The 21,410-nt window shown below is 34.5% G+C and overlaps 1 protein-coding gene across 1 annotated transcript in view; it reads left to right on the plus strand.

The window, feature by feature from the left end:
• Positions 1-21,410, plus strand: part of LOC115453761 (suppressor of lurcher protein 1-like) — a 332,327-nt gene that overhangs the window by 243,671 nt on the left and 67,246 nt on the right. Inside the window, exons 6-8 of the mRNA XM_037440969.1 lie at positions 8,920-9,076; positions 9,849-9,908; positions 17,994-18,082. Coding sequence (XP_037296866.1) covers positions 8,920-9,076; positions 9,849-9,908; positions 17,994-18,082 — 306 coding nt within the window. The remainder of the gene's footprint in view (positions 1-8,919; positions 9,077-9,848; positions 9,909-17,993; positions 18,083-21,410) is intronic.

Genomic DNA, 21,410 nt, shown 5'->3' on the forward strand with positions numbered 1-21,410 from the left:
ACAGAAGTAGTCATTTTAAAATACATATGGATATATAATATTAAAGTTTTTTTCCGCAGTTCCGCCCGCGTGATGTTTTTCCGGGATAAAAATCCCGCTTAATATTTTATCGGGATAAAAAATACCCTATAACACTCAGGAGTAATTTATCTTCCTATTAATAAAATAATTTTCAAAACCATTAATTTATTTTACTTGATATCGGTTTAAATCTTCCAAGAAAATTAAAAAAGCAGAAGTTCGCCATTCTATTTTTCTTTATAATAAAATATTTCTGTCCCGGAACTAGGGATTTATCGTACAAATAACATAAATACAGCTGTGTACAACTCATAAACCTGACTAGATAGTGTATTTTATATAATAAATAAAAATAAAGTTGACCGTTGCATAACACAAATTATATTTAAAATGTTCTCTGGTAATGTTACCCAACGCGATAGAACACGTTTTGTTTATTAAATTAAACCCTCTTAACATTTCAACCGTGGTGTATTTATTTAGGATGCAAAATGTTATGCCGTTCTATCTCCGGCCGCCATGCTAGCACGAGGTAACGACGCTAAGAAAAATAATCAAATTTATAATCAACATTACTCTGGAAAGTAAATTTTAGAACTACCTCGCTTTGGGATTGTGGTTCTTGATTCTTGAGACTTACTCTCGCTTAAGTTTTGTATATGTATAAATATACAAAAAAAAATCACGTCGAATTGATAACCTCCTCCTTTTTTTTAAGTCGGTTAAAAATGAAGACGCGTTTTTTGTTATACATAATATTAAAGTTATTGTACAGCGTTGATTCCAAAGTGGTCCAGGTGATCAGGGGTCCACGGGAGACTACACGGGTGTCTATGTTGGCGTGACCAAAATAAGGTCTGTCGGAACCAGCAAAAATTTTAAAGGTGTCTATGAGAAAAATAAATTTAGGATCCTCTGTTAGGTTTAATGCAGTTTATGACACAAATGACTATGATTTACAAATATCTGTTCAGGTTTGGTAGAGTGGGCCTCTAGCCTGCCGCGTTCACAGACCACGATAAGGTATATGGCTTAATTCTTACTAAATACTATATAACTGTAAAATAAAAGTGTGCCTAAAATATAAAACAATCCGAAATATATTAACCTCTCTTCGAAGAGTGATCGGAAACCCTATGTTAATCTAAAATAAACTGTATTCGATGAGAATATTAAACACAAATTTCTGACACGAACAAGAATATTTAACTTGGCCTGAATAACCTTGCTACGAACAAAATGTATAAAACCTACTGATCACAAACCCCATTGAAATTCAGTCTGACGTAATCATAAAACACCATGTCCCAAAACAAAAGCAACTGATGCTACGGACGGGGCTGAAACGCAAATTCCCGTGGAGTTTTCTTTCAACCAAATTGAATATTCATGTCATAAAATGGGGATCTATCGTTCGCACGGCGTTGAAGAAAATTTTCGTAGACAACCAAACTACACTCGGGGCGCTTAGATAAGAGATGTTGAACGTAAATCATACGTGAAAACACTTTCGTAGGAAATTTTTGATTAAACGTGTCGTTGAACTTTATTTGTGGAGTTTACTTTTTACAGAAGTATCACGCCTTCTTCAAGGGTAGACAGAGGTGTAACGCACTCAAATTGCGCTTGTCCAATCCAATGTAATAGAGTGCAAACTGCAAACGTCTTGCCATTAACCGGGTACAATTTTAGACTCCGGCGCGGTATTGAGTGGAAAAATCAAATATCACTGCTCGACCTGGGATTTGAAAACGAGACCTCAACATGATAGTCCTACCGCGCGCACTATACAACCACGTCCGACATCGACAGCGATCTAGGAATTTTAGTATTGAGTTATTAAAAAAAATTACCAGTACATTTTTTTTTATTTGCAAAATTCTAAACAGTCGTACCATGGATACAAAATTATGACACACATTTTCCTGTTTTCAACCGAAATACTTTAGTAATAAAGAATAAATTCACTCTTGCTGATAAAGACGAGACAATTGGCACATGCCAGTTCCCAGAATCTGCATACAAAGTAACCCCAGGGTATCATGAAGTGTACATTTCGTTAACTGTTTTAATGAATCATAAAATCGCGATTGATATTCGCTGACAATTTTCCAATACTGTGTAATTACCGCACCGGATCCGAAGTACTCGAACGAATTGCATCGATACAGAGTCTCAATAAACTACCAGTCACACACACGTGTCTGATTTTCAAATATAGAAAATATTTTCTTTGAAGATGTTAAAAGTTAGCGCCTCGAGGCTTATGGACGAGCGAAATCTCTGAGAATTAATTATAAGTAATTTATATTATGATATAAATAAAATTAAAAACTGTCTCTGGTCTTGATCACAGACCTTGATAATTTAAATTTTAACGATGTGTTCAGATTTATGTGTAAGATGAGATGCCTTAATGTAAATTGCATTTTAGCAAATTTTGTATTCATAAAATACTAAGATATTATTTTTTTTAACTGAATACAAGATATAAATAAAAAAAATTTTTTTTTTACCTATTTTATATTCGTACTGCAAATACTTGTATCCAAGTCATATCTATATTACTATCTTTACTATCTTTGTCACTTGGAAATAGTAATTTATAAAATGTAAAATATATTTTCAATTAAAAAAATATTTTTCACAAATCAGATATCAAGGCTTTGCCTCATTTGCTCTAAAACGTAATTCTCACAAAACGGCGCCATCTATTATTTAATACAATTCACTCTTCAAATTGTATACACAACGGTTCTATCACAGGTGCATTAAAAAGATTTCATAGCAATACAGTTGCAATCTCGTGGTAAGCCGGCGCGCGACGCAGCGAACACCGAAGTGTCTGGGCAGGTGTGTTTGCGTTTCATTACCTGCCACAACTTGTATATCGACTGGGATGTATATTGTTAGCCAGTATTAAACTTCGCACCGATATTTTCTGTTGTTATTGGCCGTGTTTTGTTTTCATCGTGATAAGCAAATAAAAATAATAGATACACGAGTTTTTAATAATCAATTTATATACCTTAAATATAACAATTTTTATAAGACACATGTTTTTTTTTGTGTTTTTACCCTGTGATATCTCGAAGAAGAACAAGAAACTGGTAGGATATATTTTACGACTACCGTAACAAGATGTTTAAACCCGCCATAGTGTCCCATGTAAGTGTGTCGCGATCCGGAACCAGCCTGTGTATATACGGTTCCAACAGGCCAGCATAATTATGTCGACTGTCGAAGGGTAATCATCTCTCGTCAATCGACATTCTATTGAACCCCACTTCACTTACCATCAGGTGCAGTGGGGTCACTGCGCCATACACGTATAAAAAATAAAAGATTACTTGCTCCTATGATTTAGTATAAAACAAAAAAAAAGCAATTCGTGGAACAATTAACGGTACAAAGTTCTTTGAATTTCTAAACCATACAAACTAAGCGATCTAATCTATAAAGTACCGCTTACTTATATTGATACATTATCGCACGCAAACATTTCGTTTCTTATAAAGCGAAACGATCAATAAACGTTGAGCAGACGTTGAAAATACAATAAAAACTAAATACTAAAGTGTTAGCTAAGTGCTTAAAACTTTAATACATAAATTCGATCTGGTAAATGTATGGTAAAATAATCATTAATACTTTGAATGGGAATAATAAATTAACTCTTTTTTTGATAACTATGAATAAACTAAATTAATACATTGTTTAGTCGCTCAGCGATTGATAGAACAAAAAATTGCGTATGCACTGTTCTTAAAAATATTTCATTTTGAAAATAATTTAGTTTGTACATAAACTTATGTTTTATTGTCAATTATGGTTATATATAATCCATACTATAAGCAGAAAACAACTTTATAATAATCATTATATTAGCATTATACAAATTGTACTAAAACAAGAAATCATAACTTTACTATATATTCTCATTTCTATAAACAAACAAAATGTGAATATATTACCGAAGTTCGTGGTAAAATTCAATGTTTCACTACATTTTCGTTTACTCAGCTAATATCACCGGCGGCCATATTGAAAAACTGATGAAAACTCCGAGCACTCGACATAAAACTACTGGCGTTATTGAAAAACTATTTTACATAAAACGAGAATATTTAGAAACTACTAGCGTCTTTTAAGTGCTAGAACTGTTTACATAAACAATTTCGTAACAATTCAGAGACGACGAACGGTTATACTCAAAAATTAATATTTTGCTACAGTTGTGTATTCATCCCTTTATAATGTACTTCGCGTGAACAATTCACATGAAACAGTTACGCTGTATCAGTATTGGCATCTTACTCCTAACTAGCTTTTGCTCGCGGCTTCGCCCGCTTGAATGAGTTTTCCGGCATGAAGGTCCCGCTATCTATTTTAATGGGATAGAAAGTAACCTATGTCCTTCCCAGGGTCTCATTCTATCTTCATACTAAATTTGATCGAAATCCGTTGAGTGGTTTTTCGAGTGTATCGCATTCAAACAAACAAACTTCTGCTTTATATAAAAGCATAAATTTAAAAGTTAATGAAGGTCTAATTGTTTTACTTATTTTTTGTTCAAATTGAAACTCATCAAATTATTCAGTTTTAATATCGAAATGCAATGAAAGAATACTGAAACAAGTCATAAACCAAAGATATTTCTAATAACAAATAAATCGCAATTTTAACATAAAACAGAACAGTGTTTCCTCCTTAACAATACAAGCGAATTTTATTAAATTATACACTTTCACAATCTATGTTATCCGAAAAACAACTAAGGAACTTGTTTCGCTGAGTTTTGGATTACCGGTCGATGCGAGGCGCCGCGGGCAATTCGGGTGTCGCTTGCGCGTTTCCTTGGAAATTTTGATTTACTCAACACCAAAATTGCAAACTCAAAAAGTGGAGAACACCTAGTAGGGAGTAAAAGGGAGTAATCGCTCTGCAATCTCGAAAATACGTATAGAAATCTATGTATGGTTTGACGTCATGTAGTGCGAAGATCGAGTACACTTTACTTAAGTGTAACTTAGCGAATGCACACGAATGTCCCGCTTTATGCCATTTTAAAAATACAGTAAAATAGAAACGCACAAGTCACATAATCGCGTGTCGTGCCACGTGATCTCGATTTTTAAGGAGAATTACTTACCGTAATTTTCAATAAACAATCCTAATCCCTTTTTTCGATATATCTCAAAAATGGACCAATCAAAACAAAGATTTATTGACATACTTACAAATTACTTATTTTGATTGGTTCATTTTCGGAATCGGATTGAAGATTGAGATTGGGATCATTTATTGAAAGCGGCTATAAGGGTCTATCTCATAAAGTTTAAGTAACGCTAATCGTTGAATATAGAGCGACCAAATACAAAAGTTAAGCTCCCAAATAAATGGTAAACTAAAGAGGAACAACATGCATCTACTGCCTTATACGTTATTCGAATAACATTAACATTGTGAGAGTTACTTTGTGCTTTTAATTTCTACACTTCTACGCAATTCTTTGCTATTAGTAAGATATTCGTAATCGCCGGTAGCTATATATAACACAAGGTATAAGGCCTGATAGTGGCCCACGAAGTGGCGCGTCTTGATGAGTCTGTGTAGGCATACATATCTGGTTTCTACAAGCCGGCATAATTGCGTCGACTAGCGACTTATTGCAGTACTTAACTGGACCCATTTTACTTACTATAAGGTGCTCGTCAATCTCTTTCCCACGCCCGTATATACAAACTTCAGATAAAATATAAATGTATCACCACAAACCCTTGAATTTCAAAGACCAGACAGATTACTGGTTGTTTTTTCGGTTACTAAGAGCCATTCGTCTACTTAGATCATTTGTCAAACTGGATTACATCTGAGACGTAATCTGATAAAAGTCTAGGCCTATCGGTTGGATTTATGTAACCCTTCGATAAGAAAGCCGTAAATTGCTATAATGCTTACTGTGAGCAATTAAAACTTGATCACCGTTGATTTATTCGTTTATGTTTTATTTGTGAAATACAAGGACTTTGAATAGTAAAGTTATAGACCGCACATCAGGGCCAAATTTGTGCTCCAAAAGTTGTTACCAATTGATAATAAGTCGCTGTATTATTTGAAAGTACGTGTGACATGATGTCACAGCGTCCTTAGATATTAATATTAAAATACAAAATTACAGAAAATATACTAATATGCGCATTAAAAATGTACAGATCACGATATGGAAACAATATGGAGTATTTTACATTGGTGTTTTGCTATTCCGCAGTACATTGAGTGAGCGCAAAATTTTCGTAGAACAATCTTCTCTATGTCCGCTCTATATAATCTTAGAACTTTTTTTAAAAATAACAATCCTTTGTCTCACTATCGGCATGGCAACAGATAGCCAGAATCCGAACACCAAAAAATAATAATAAAGTTCACTGATAAACTTTGGAGCATTTTAACTAGTATCATATCAAAAACCAATCTTTATAAACATACTTATAATTTATTATATCACTATCGCTTATGTATATAGAAAAATCTAGAATTACTAAGAAAAACATAATTAACCCAGATAAAATTCCTCGCGAGAGACAAACGATTTGTACATAATATTAGTCCTAAGTAGATTTATCTCAGAATGACTAAAGGATGTCAAAGAAAACTAATAAAGACGAAGGTTCACGCACTAAAACTTATTCTGCGGCTAGGCGTGGCTTCTACCTGAATAAGCCACTGTGACAACTCTAATCCGTTCTACCTACACCTTATTGGAACATTTCTTCAAGGAAAAGAGAATTTCGAGATAAATATATTCGGTTTGTTCACTACCTAAAATGTTTATTTTAAGATTCTTGGATCTAACAAATTTCTTTATTTTTTTTTAACTAAGAAACGTAGTAACGTCAGCGGAAATTGCAATAATACGAATATGCCCTAGACGGAATAGGGCCCCCTGATCTTTTGGTACCGATACCATTTACAATTAATATGCTCGGTTATAAAATATATATATAACAAAAACATTTAGCAGATATTAATATATTGAGAACTGTTATATAAAATAAGATTTAACTTGCATTATTGGTTCGTTACGTACGTTTTGCATAGTAGCTTATATTGTATGCAGATAGAACGTAACATGTCATTTATGGTTTGCTACCCACATACGTTTTGGGAACACATTATATTTTAATTAATAAATATATACCTTTTATCGGTGGTAAATATGCGAGGTGCCGTCCGGGTGGGTATAGCAGCAATGTCTATTTCCAAGCCAAGCAGCCGTGTGAATGCACTTTTTTAACCAACTTCAAAAAAAGGAGGAGGTTATCAATTCGACGTGAATTTTTTTTTTGTATTATTTTTTTAATCTGACTTACGTTTATTATTCTGACAAGGGTCGTCTTATACAAACACACCAGACTATTGGATGAGCGCTTTAGGCGCTCGCAACACTTAAAATTAGCGACTATGAGAGCAACCCACTAACAGGTGCGAACCTCTGCTCGGGACGAGCACTGGAAGAGGATGAGGCATCAACGATTAGGATGGGTGCACTGTTAGGTTCCGGTTTGAACATTGTAGCCAGCATAATCACTGGGCATTATGAGACTTAATATCTTATGTCTCAAAGCGAATCACTGGGCATTATGAGATTTAACTAGGGTGACGGGTGCAGTGGAGTGCCACGTACTGCTTTTGTTATTCTTAGTTCTGCATGATGTTGGTGCTATGTATCGCTTACTATGAGTCGAGAGGCAAACTGGTCTCGTCATTCAACTATAATTAAAAATATTTATAAGCGGTGGTGATAGGTGGTACTGACACGTCGAAATACATTTTCTATGGTTTTAATAAGCGAACATAATCAAGCCTTTATCTTCAAAAAGTTAGGCAGAGGGCCAATTACCGCCTCATAGCTCGCCGAGCAAAGATTTGATAGGGACAAAGCTCTACCCTTGTCGAACACAAATTAAAATATATGAAATATCAGAAGAGTTTTATTCCAATATTTAATTATAACAATCCACGCACCAACAGTCCCGGACAAAGTCTATAGTTTAATATTACTAAAAGAACTTTTATAAGCTGAGTGAGACGTAACAATGAAATGAATAAACATTACCGACCAAGTTACGTTGGACGTGTTCTGAAAGAGAAATAGTTGTGCTAATACTGTTTTCATAATGTAGTATAATACCGTGTAAAGGTGATGAGGAAGTTCCGCCCTTTACTGTTATTAGTTTATGAAAATAATAAGGAAACTAGTTGGCATTGGTTTGTTTTTATTCTGCGTCTATTCTATTAATCACTTAAAATTAGGTCACACATTTTCACGTTAAAATACGGCGGTAAATTAGAATCTAATTTCAAACATTATGTAATATGTTGATCGCTGAAATGTATTCTAATTTTAAAAAAAGAAAAATTCTGTATTTTTTTTTTTGTAGATTTGCAAGGGTTATTTTTGGAATTATAGAACCGATTTTGAAAAATATTTTATTTAAGAGAAGCTACTTTAGGCTAGTTTTATCCCGGAAAAAATTATAAAGTTTGACTTTTATTCCAGAAAAGTTTTTCACCGCGAGCCGCGGGCAAAAGCTTGTCGTAAATTAGATTAAGGTTTATTGACATATACTTCAAACTAATAATAAAGTCTTGCGATACAGCACTCTCTTTCCTCTGGCATGATTTGCACCTATAATTATATTATCAGCCCTATGTAATATCTGTCCCACGTGTGGGCACGGGCTTCCTCTACTACTAAGAGTCCTTAATCCAGAACGCTAACCTAATGCAGAGAGTAGACTTCACATACCTTTAAATATTTTGATCGACTTGCACTTTACCTGGTATTTTCAATCATTCTTCACCAATTAACGTTCTTTGTTTTATTTTCCCCAGGTCTGTTCGACACGGACGGCGTGCGCGTCCCGGGCACGGAGTGCGACTTCCAGTTCAGCCGGTCCGGGAACAGGCCCACCCACGGCCGCCTCTACAGTCCTCGATACCCGTCCATCTATCCGAACAACGTCCGTTGTTCTTACCATTTTCATGCCCGGTAAGTAGATAATAGAAAAAATATAAAAACAAGGAAATAAAAAAAGTACAAGTGAAAAAATCCCTGTTGACAAGATATGCTCGCTGATGTAAATTGGTTGCCAACCAACATATTTTTTATGAAACTAACAGCGCCTGCGCGTATCTAAGGCAAAAGTGATAACCAATATAATAAATTAATTGTTTGAGTTATTGGAATCATAATAGTCTTGCACCACATTGATCTTAGTCATTATTTAATTTACACACTTATAAATGCGAAATTAACTCTGTTGATCATGGCTGAATGACTGATATCGATAAAATTTGGTATGGAAAAAGTCTGGAAAATATGTAAGTTAATTTTTATCCAGGGATAATATATAGCGGGACTTTTATCTCAGAAAAACTGTCATGCGGGCAGAGCGACGAGCGAAAGCTAGTAAAATATAAATATATAACTTATTACTACCATTGACTAGTAATTAAAATATATAAAATTTTCTAGATATAAAAAAAAAATCCAGATAAAATAACTGGCAGCTATATTGATAACCTATCGCACCGCACACTTAGATAATCAAGTGCTGACTTAATGTCGACTCAAAATTAAATCATTATACTTATTATTATATTTTCTAATCTGACTCCGTACCTACCTAACATTATGAGGGATTTTATTATGAGGAAATATAGGAATTCATGACTGATAAAATAAAACAAATTAAATATGATTACGTAGAATCCAATTTCAAGAGATAAAAGTTTATTACATTTCTATCTTATATTTTCAGACCAAAGGAACGCGTGAAAGTGGTGTTCGAAGAAATTTCTCTTCAAAAGGGCGATATAAGGTAACACGCAATTATGTACCTATATGTTGACGAACTAAGGTTTCTGATGCAGTGGCGAAAGGTGAAAATTTCCGAAAGGGAACCCAACACAATATATAGGTACTAATATGCATAAATGCGGTCTACAAATCGTTCTTATGATAATTAGATTCTACATAAAGGTGAGCCGGTAGGAATCGGGTTATATGAATCTTTCACCACTATTCTGTTGTATCATTAGTGCTAAGAGTAATACAAATTCATCATAACATAAATTACCAGCACTATGTCTGTACTACCCCACTGCTGGGCAAGGAATTACTACGAAGATGATTTAAGCCTTAATCCACCACGCAATCATAGTAAAAGTTGGCACTATCCACATACTTTCAAAATTCTTATGGAGAATTCTTACGTTTCTATTTACCATTCAAGCGAGTGATGAAGAATAAATGAAACATTAAAAATATTCAAATGTTCTTTACATACTTTGCTTGTGAACATTATTTTGTCTTGAGAATATTGTATACAAAATGTCCGAAGCACCTTTACGGATGATAAACCTATAGTCCATTCGAAAACCATGAAAGATGTACAATAAAATGGCGATAAATTTTCATAATAACCATAATCGAGGATCGCATTGAATGTGAATGTAGACAGTTCACGTAAAATCCATCGTAAAAATACTGAAGCTCGATACAATGTACGTAATACACAAAGGGAAATTATGCAGTGGTTTTCACTCAACGATTTCGGTTGGTACGATGTATGCAATATTAGCGCTTCTGAATTCAATTTCGAATTACTGGCGATCATTAGCGGTTGCATTTTTTATTTGGAATAATAAGTTTATTAGCTGTTGCTGGTTATGTTTATTTTGGACTAGTTGACCCGACAGACGATGTCCTGTCAACTATGAATTTGCAGCGCGCATTCTGTCAATCGCAGAAATCAACTTTTCTTAAATTTTCTATCGTTCCACTCAACTTCTTTCATTTTTTCTTTCATAAGATCCTTCTTCTGACAATAACAAATACAACAAAAAACAAACAGTGAAATCGGTCCAGCCGTTCACGCATGATGGCGTGACCAAGGGAAATAGGCATTCATTTTTATATATTATGAATAGATTTGAATTATGTATTAATATATTTATAAATATGCCTTATATAGTTTTGAAGTATTGCAGGCAGTCGATTTATATCTCGGTTGAAATATTTTTTCTATACGTCATTTTTTAAATATAAATGCAAACTTCAATGGTATAAAACCGAACAAGTGCGACTTGGACTCGCGCACCGAGGGTTCCGTACAAACTTATACTTAAAGATTATGTAAATATATAAGTTCGAACTTGACAAACTTATCTTTGCTGTTTGGTCCCAAGACACAGTTATTACATCAACCGAAAATAAAAAGTTTGTAATAGTCATTTCGCTTATATTAATTTAAGTACATATGTACAGTTTTTAGATTTTTTTCCTTTACGTGTGCTACAGACACCGATGCAGACATTGTTTCTTGCCAAATTTTAGGATTTTAGGTCAACTGGAAGTACTCTATAGGGTTTTGATTCCCTTGTGAAAAAGTAAAATATACGACATAGACCATCATATCTTTTAGTCGCGTTAACTTACAAGTTTGATTTTTTCACAGCTGTATTAGATCATAATCCTGAATATTTTGTATAAAATTTATCATGATACCTTAACGCGTTTCTCAGAAAAATTGCCTTGAGACAGAGGAAAAAAAAATGATTCCATAATGGTTCCTATAACTCAAAAAATGAAGCCACTTCTTCAAAACGACACAATCAATTATGGATATAATCGCACCACTAGCGTTTGCATTAACAACCCGCCCATAAACTATAGAGGTAGGTATGCGTTTAATTAAACGGATTATGCTTGAATAGTTCGCATTAGGGTACACTTCAACATGACCAATAACTCCACATTGTTCCATCTGTATTAGACATAGGACATTTAAACTCTGGCTCTGTTTATATTATGCAGAAAAATTTTCACTGAGATGAGAATCAATTCTCTTTCTATCACCTGCATTCATGCCATGCATTGTACGGACACACGATAAACATTTAATGTTTTATCACATGTTCCCAACAAGTAACTGTGCTTCCTAGCGCGAATATATTGAGGGCGCAAAACACAGAAGGAAAGCAATCCTTAAATTACGCAGTATCGATATATCGGAAAATAACAGCTGAAAATCTAAACGCATAGACTTTGTGCACGCCATTATGTGCGGTATATGAATGATGGACAACTTACAATGAATTAATATGAATAAACAGACAAGTCCTTAAGTATATGAAATAATAATCTATCTATTTATCTAATCAGCCTGTATCCGCCCACTGCTAAGTAGAGGCCTTTTTTCCTCTTCCTCTTGGCCGCTTTCTGTATCCTTGCCGTCATACCGCGCGAGGTTATTTGCCCTTCAGGCTGGTGGTCTGCCTCAACGCCTTTGCCTGTGTCTCGGAAATCATTCGGTGGTTGTCTTGGTCCACCTGCCGTCGTCCCGTCTAGCCAAGTGTCCTACTCATTTCCACTTCAGTTTGGCGATGCGTGTGCCGACGTCTTCGACTTTGGTGCGAGGCCGAATTTCCACATTTGGCGAAATATCTATCAAGTTACTGGTGGTTTCTCATATGTGAGAGTCCGCCTGGGTAGGTACACCTGCAATGTCTCTTTCTGCCGCCAAGCATTTTGTAGCAGTGTGTAGTCATTGTTGTGTTCCGGTTTGAAGAACATTGTGGCCGGTGTAACTACTGGACATAATGAGACTTAACATCTCATGTCTCTGGATGGCGAGCGCAGTGGAATACCGAAAAATACTTTGTAATTCACGATGTTGGATGGTGTTTCTACTTTTTTTTGGGCGGTCGTATCGCTTACCATCAGGCGAACAGCAGCTCGTCTCATCATTCAAAGCTATAAAAAAATTATAACAGCAAACAGACAAGTCACTACATGAAATAATAAACAAGATAATATATCTTTAACGATAATCCGTTTAATCTTAAAATTTTAATTATGATGTATAAATTTACTTCCCATTTAAATGTCTGGCCGGATTTCTGATCCAAGCTAATAACAAATCTGTCGACTGTAGAAATGGCAATAATTTTGCGAGTTTAGAAGTTCATTTGCACTCAGACAGGTTAATATGCAATGGTCAAATGTTTATGACAGGTGTTTATTCGCAGAATTGATTGTCCACAATGGAATTGTTATTAATGTGTTCACAGAATAAAATATATTTGTGACCAGATTTATGACTTAGAAATATGCAATACTAGTATCACTAGATACTTACATAGTGCTAGTATGTTGATTATATTTTAATAACAATATCAGTCCTCTATTATATACTGCCCCACTGCTGGGCACGGGCCTCCTCTGCTACTGAGAGGGTTCAAGCCTTAGTCCACCACGCTGGCCTAGTGCAAATTGGTAGACTTCACAGACCCTCAAAATTCCTATAGAGAACTTCTCAGGTATGCAGATTTCCTCACGATGTTTTCCTACACCGTTAAAGTAAGCGATAATTCACAAAGACATGCATAATTTAAAAAAAACTTAGAGGTTTGTACACTTAGGATTTGAAACTGCGGCTATTCGTCTCGGCAGTCCGTTCCATACCTATGACCTAACTAGGCTACCGCCGCAACTCCAGGACAGATTTATTAGACAGACTCCATTTATTAATAGGATCATAATTAACGTAATTAATAAGGTGTTTTTTATACAACATTAAACAATTTAACATTAAAATAATGGTAATATTAGAGCAAAAAAAGGCTTGTGACAGACAAATTCTAACAAAGATGACCTAGCTTTATTTTTAGGTCTACTAACCAATATAAAAGACAAAGGAAAAAGCCTTTGGAATGTCTAAATAATAGTTGAATAAGCATTGCGTATATCCAAAAGTTACTTAGTTAATTAGACTATAAAATTGCTAGAAAGAGCTCGTTCTGAACCAGTTTAAAAAAGGAATAAAGTTGTATACATTGTTAAACACTGGCACTTATTCTAGGAGCGTCATATTATAAAGATAAAAACTAGAAGGAAAACGTTTTAAGTTGAAAGAAGACATCCTGTCTAGGGTAATGATGCTTCACATTCAGAAAGCCAGTTTAACTTACAGCGCCATACTTAAAACATTTTATGACTAACTAAATTTCAAAGTTAATTATCTCTGTCTTCTTCAGATATTTTTAATTCAATTTCGCGTTCAATATAACATTACACTAAGGCTGTAGACGACTGATAGTTAATAATTCATAATTGAAAAAGCACTTATTTTTAAAGAAAACATAAATATAATTTATTTACAGCCTGACGTAGAAAATAAAAAACCTCGTCAAACTAATATATTGTCTTAACAAAGATAACTTTAAAACAAAAAAGTTAAAATGGCGTCACCAAAGCAGGTTTTTTATTTTGCTGGTCATGCTATTTACAGCAATTTTATATTCGATTATTTCATTTGCCTTTAGGCAATAATTAAAATATAGAATATATGAACGGATGGTTGAACTCATTTCATTATGAGAGACTCGTGCCCATTAATGGATCAATTTAATTCGGGATTGATATAACTAAGCCCTTTATGTTTCATTAGAGTCGGCACATAATTGATTTAAACGCTAATGTAAAATTTTGTTATTTGTTTTAAACGGTAATTCGTATGTAGTACATATAATCGATGGTTATCCCTATAAACTTACATTAAGTATTTTAGTCTGCATTTCTATTTCATGATTTAAGCTAATTAAATTACTTGTCATATTGACATAATATTATTATTATTCTATCACCTCGTACTAGAAAGGCCTAAGTATATTCCTCACGGAAATAATATAGACTATTTCAGTGTTAGACCAGATTTATATTTGAACTAGCTGACCCGACAGACGTTGTCCCGTCTTAACCATGAATTTGTAGCGCGCATTCTGTCAATCGCTGACAGGTATTTCAAACAATTGACAGTTATATAAAATTAATATTTTCGTTAAGTTTTCTTATTTTCCGCGCAATTTTTTGATTTTTTTTTTCATAAGAACCTTCTCCTGACAATAACAAACACAACAAAAAAATAGTGAAATCGGTCCAGCCGTTCACGCGTGATGGCGTGACCAAGGGAAATAGGGATTCATTATATCTATAGATAAAGACAATAACCCTAATTCTATGTTTGTACATAATCACTTAGACGTACAAAAACGATTTTTCTCTACCAACGTCAAACCTAATTAAAGACGAAAATTGTTTAAATCGTATTAATCTGTCAAGATTTAGACGAAGTTCGTGCAATTTAATTCGAAGCCACCGCGATGTAATAGGCCTGGAGGTTCCAAAGGTATTACAAAATCGAGTTAAAGGAAACCCAGTAACTAAATACTGGCTAGCTCGGATTAAATTGCTGTTAGTTATTCGGATGCAATTTCTCGATTTTGTTGGTTATGTTAGAGTCTCTAGGATCCATCATGTATCTATGTATAAGGTAAGATAAGGTACTTGTAAGCTTCTTTTAAATTTACTGTAAATGTGTCTAATCCTATAATTAACATTATTTCAAACGTTCAGTAATTAACAAAGTTGTAGTGTTTTCTCACTCAAATTGTTTAATGATGGAAGAAAGTGTTCAGACTAAAATGGTATTTTTTGCTGTGAATGACGAGACGAGCTTGCCGTTCGCCTGATGGTAAGCGATACGACCATCCATAGATAGTAGAAACACCATCCAACACCTTGAATTACAAAGTATTGTTTGATATTCTACTGTGCTCGCCATCCTGAGAGATGAGATGTTAAGTCTTATTATGTCCAGTAGTTACAGTAGCTATAATGTCCTTCAAACCGAAACACACCAGTGATTACACGCTGGCGCGTCGCAGCAGAAATAAACATTGCAGTGATACCTACCCAGGCGGACTCTCACATATAAGAGACATACCACCAGTAATTATCATTCTTACGAAATGATATCTATAAGTTAATAATGATAAGGTATAAAATGCTTTAATTTATAATAACGCTACATCTACATCTACATTAACGATTACATTATACAACATTAACTGACCAGCCGACCTCTACCACTCGTTGACAATTCGAAATTCGAATTTTAGCTCTATATTTAAATTAAACTATTTTACGAATTTCATCCACCCTGTGACCATGAAGGCTGCAAAGTCTTCGAAACGTCGGGAGAAAAGTAAAATATTAAAACCGCGATAAAATCCGTTAAATAGTTTAATTTAAATGTCTAACATTCTCGTAAACATAAGAATTCATTTAGTTCTATAATTGACGACTTACACGATATTGTTTTGTCGTATACAATGCGATGAGCCGATCTTGTCCGACGATTTGTCAATTAGGACGTGGCTGTTACTGTCGTATCTTTGATTTGAATTGAGTATGCACTTAAAGGAATAGCGGTTACTTGTTGGGTTAAGTAAACTATAATTCTACTAGCCTATTAGCTTAGTTTTGTTGGTGGTAGAATATATTTTGTATCCGCTAATGTAAGGCGATTTTTTTCACCCCATTCAGATAATAATTGTAAACACGTATCCGCCAAACTTTCAAGCCCCGATCTACTATTGGACTCAATTAATAAGAGGTCGTCATCCGCATATCCGGTTAAAGGCATCCTACAGGTAAGGGAATTGAAAGAAAATCATTGAAGCTCAAATTCCATAAATAAGGACCTACAACTGAGCCTTGTGGACATCCCGTAGTCATATCCGCTCGGATAGCGACCACAGTACGTACACAAGGTGTTAAAACCCGCCATAGTGACCCACGTAAGTGTGTTCGGATCAGCCTGTGTATATCCGGTTCCAACAGGCCGGCATAATTGTGTCGACTGCCGAGGGGTAATCATCTCTCGTCAGTCGACATTCTATTGGACCCCACTACACTTACCATCAGGTGCAGTGAGGCCACTTTGCCATGCACGTGTTAAAAAACTAACGCAATATAAAAGTTTGTGGAGATTTTTGAATTTTTGATAGGGACATAAACATCTATTGACTTGTATGAAATTTGACGTACAAATAAAGCCTGAACATGTCCTCGTTAATAAAGGCTACCTTTTATAAGAGTAAAGCGATGTCGCGAAATATAATAATATACAAATTACGTAGCTTACATCTTTAGTTTACTGTCAATGTAAGTGAATCTATAAAATAAATAAATAGATGACTATTATACAGTTTTCAAATAAATCTAATTATCATTAGAACGATTTTCAGGCCGAATTTATGCATATTATTAGTAACTTTAAGTGGTGTCCGATTTCCTTGTAGACTCAGACTGCACTTAAAGTAATGGCTATCACAAATAGGCAACTGCTCAAAGCTACGATTAGACACTAGCAGCTATTAAAAAACATATAATTTGTAGGGTTGGCTGCGCACATACGTAATATATTATATGGATGCTGAATAGTCACCGTACTAAATCTATCTAATCTAATCTAGAAAATGTATTGCTATTTGATAATATCACGGTCGTAACGAATGCAACCACAGATACTACGATGTCAATAAAGGCCGTTTTCAATAAATGATCCCAATCCCAATGTTCAATCCAATTTCTAGAACGGACCAATCAAAATAAGTAATATGTAAGTAATAATTTGTAAGTGTCAAAAAGAACTTTGTTCTGATTGGTCCATTCTAGAGATAGATCGAAAAATCGATTGCGGTCGTTTATTAAAAATGGCGGTTAAAAATCTAAAGCTATCTGAAACTGTGGATAGAAGCTAATAATTTCTAATTGACTGCCTTGGTGGCGTAGCTGTATTGCACGTCCGGTACAATAGCGCTCTGAGGTCCTGGGTTCGAATCCCGGGTCGGGCAAAGTGATATTTGGGTTTTTCTGCTCAGTATCAGCCCGGAGTCTGGAATTTGTGCCCGATATGGCGATAGGCTCGCCCCCTATCACATCATGGGACGGAACATACTTGGCGAAAAGTGGGTGCCCTAGTTGCGCCTCTGCATACCCCTTCGGGGATAAAATGCGTGATGTTATGTTAATTTCTAATACTGTATATAATTTGCAGCTGCCTCCGGCGTGCAGACATCATCAAAGTGTTCGACGGACGAGACACTAACGCGCCAGCCATAGCAATGCTCTGCAACGAGCTTACAGGTAATGTTATATCAATAAACTACACTTCAATGTACACGTAAACTCTTAAGCCTTCAAAGCGATAAACAGTGATTTTAAGCCTCGGTTAGACGTAGCAATTATTGCTAGCAATCATCTTTTTTTTAATATCTGTCAAAAAACTCGTATACTTCAACGAGGGCGAGAATTGTTTTGCGATCGCGCATGCTCAGACGGGGCAGCGTTTTTAAGCAATAATTCGTTTATCTAAATAAGGCTTTATAATAGTAATACACCTATCGTATCTTATATATATTAGATATTCATCCCCGGAGACCATACATTTTGGGGACAACTGTTTTTTTAATCTCCGGCTACTTATTATGAAATTTATTCTTTGGAGATGGTTGAAAACTGCACTAAAATCTCCGGACGCTGAAATCGTGTCGCATGCAAAACCCTTACAACAGTATAATGTTTAATTAGAAGCATACCCACTGTCTTATTATATAGTTCATGATAATCAACGACGGTCAAACTCTTGTTTAATTTATAATAAAAAGAAATCACACCCTAATTATTCTCTCTGAATTAATTATGTCTGGCAAGACGAAAATTATAGGAAAGAATACGCTCCTTATTCTACTGAGTTTATGAGTCATTTTATAAGTCTTAAAGTTCCTCAGTGCGGCAGTAGAAACTTGAAAATGCAGTCATTCTCTTTGTGCATAGAGATATTTCTCTTTTACTTCGCGATCAAACACACAAATTATCGTATTTCAACGTCTACTACTAGTATAAGTACCTAATAAAAGATTGGGGCAAGTTCTACGCGGTACTTATATCTTAGAAAAAATATTTAGTAAGAACTCAAAATATCCCTTATAGCTGTTCATTATATCGGAGCGAAATTGTTGAGATGCTAAGTTTGCCTTTCCGGACTTGCACAGGATTTAATTTTCCACATCGAATTTATGTTCAAATCAATTTCACCAAATAACATAGACAATTGAAAACTGTGGAAAATTAGCATACCACACCACTCAAGGCAAACCGTTACTAAACGATTTATTTAAAAAAAGATGACATTAGTAATGTCATCTTTCTTGAAATCAATTACAAAAAAAATAACAAAACTTGAGAAATTTGTCCTGTATTGGTTTATTTCTAAGGGTACTATATTATTCTTCCAATCCTATAGTATAGAAGTAACAAGAACTATTATAATGAAAGATTTTCTTTAAGCGTTTCTCTATCATAGTGATCTTGAACAATGAATTTTCCCATTGTTGCGGTGTCGATCAATTCACTTTGTATTCTTTTCGCATATGTACTACAGTGTCCGACACCTACCGATCGACAGCTACCTTTTTGAATGAATAATGCCAACCCAAGTAGCACAGACTTAGGTTAGAGTTGCCTCTGTAGCACTGATATCTATACATATTATAAAACAAAGTCCCCTTTTCTGTCTGTTTACATGCTATCGATTTTCTCAAAATTTACTTAATAGATTTTTATAAAATTGGGTATAGAGATATATTAAGAACCTGGGAAGGTTATAGGCTTTCTATCCCGGGGAAATGTATAATGGATTTTTTCCCGGATAAATCCTTCACGCGGGTGAACCCGGGAGTAAAACCTAAATTATAAAACAGTATATATACCCTTGCATATCTAAATACGTCATTATAATCTACTACATGTAATGGGTCTATATCTGTGTTACTACGTTAGGTTTTTAAGCAGATATGGTCGTTATATACAAATGTACAATCGGAAATAAACTAAATGAAGTAGCAAATTTCCTGGAATTAGTTTATGTACTATCAAAATATGATAATGCTGTCGGTATTATTTAACTTATCAGTGAGTTTAATAATTGGTAATTTTTTAAATATATATTTTGAGAGGAGGTCCCTACCTCATTCCGTATTATATCTTATTTACACAGCATTACGAGCATTATATTATTACATTAAACCTCGCTCAATTCAATTATTTATTCAACAACTCGATTATTAATTTTCTTACTATGAGAGTACTTGATATATTTTTCCCACGTAGCAATTACTTTACGCATCGTGAACAACTCGCTATATTGGTTTGGATGCGTTCAGAAATCAAGTTATTAACCGATAAAACAAGCAAGCATGGCAATCGTTATGGGACGCTAGAACTTTCCTCAATACTTTATTTGGAATAAATTGTACTCAATGACGTAACTAAGGCGGAGCCCAGGTATAAAGCTCAGATCCTGGAGTTGCGCAGAAATGACCTGGATCAATTTGGATTATGCATAGACCGGTTATAGAAGCTTGCGCCGCAAAAGGCTATTTATGGTGTTGACTGTACTATACCTACCAGGTTTTCAACATTTCGTCATCAGTCAATTTCAGTAATAAAATATTATAAATACCAAAATACCACCAGGCGCATAAAAGGCTATTTACGGTGTCGACGATACTGTATACCAGGTTCTATATTTCACCGTCAGTCATTTCCCATAACTACATAAAAAATACCAAAAATACACTTCAATACGTAATAACCCTAAAGGATCGTTCCTACCCCAGTTCCGGAACTATGATTACTAGACCCACTTTTCGATACCTAATTATTTAGATATTCCTGAACATTCTGACGAGCAATTTTTCAAAAGAATTAGAAATAGCTTGGTCACAGACCAATTTCCTCCGGCTTTTTAACGTAAATGGTTCGAATCCTTTAGTGTTTTACAACTAGTATTACAATAAAGGGAATTGCGTTTTAAATTTTGTTGCATATTTGATATTTTTTATACATCTTGTTGCACAGAACAAGTCTACTATATAATTAATTTATTGCTATTTATATTTTCATATTAATAAAGTTTGTCTTTACTATTGTTACTTCTAATAATAGATGTTACTAAACAATTAATTATGATCTCAAATGAATTAAAATCTGGATCTTAAAGCGTTTAAAACAGCTTCCTTCTCACCTTATCTAGATAGCCTTAACGGATAACATAAAAGAAAAGCAAACGCCAGCAAAACTTTTCCATTTCACATTGTTTATAATTCTAACGGATCATTTATGTAGTAATTACTCAGTAACCAGGATGACAGCTTATCTCATAACAAGATAAGTCATTGTCAAAGGTCACAGCATTGATCCTTGAACTGTAAATTCAAACATTGATAACAAGCATTAAGTATAACTATTGTCTTAATTTGCAATATATTGCAGATACAATAATGTGTTGCGTAAATGATAAATCGAAGTGTATCGTCCGTATGTCAACTGTTGATTGGAATAAGATAGTAACACTACCGTATTTGAGAAAAGGAAAGTATGGTAATCATAGCTGGGTATTAATTCTTAATCA

This window comes from Manduca sexta, chromosome 21 (genome assembly GCF_014839805.1).
Source record: "Manduca sexta isolate Smith_Timp_Sample1 chromosome 21, JHU_Msex_v1.0, whole genome shotgun sequence".
Taxonomy (NCBI): domain Eukaryota; kingdom Metazoa; phylum Arthropoda; class Insecta; order Lepidoptera; family Sphingidae; genus Manduca; species Manduca sexta.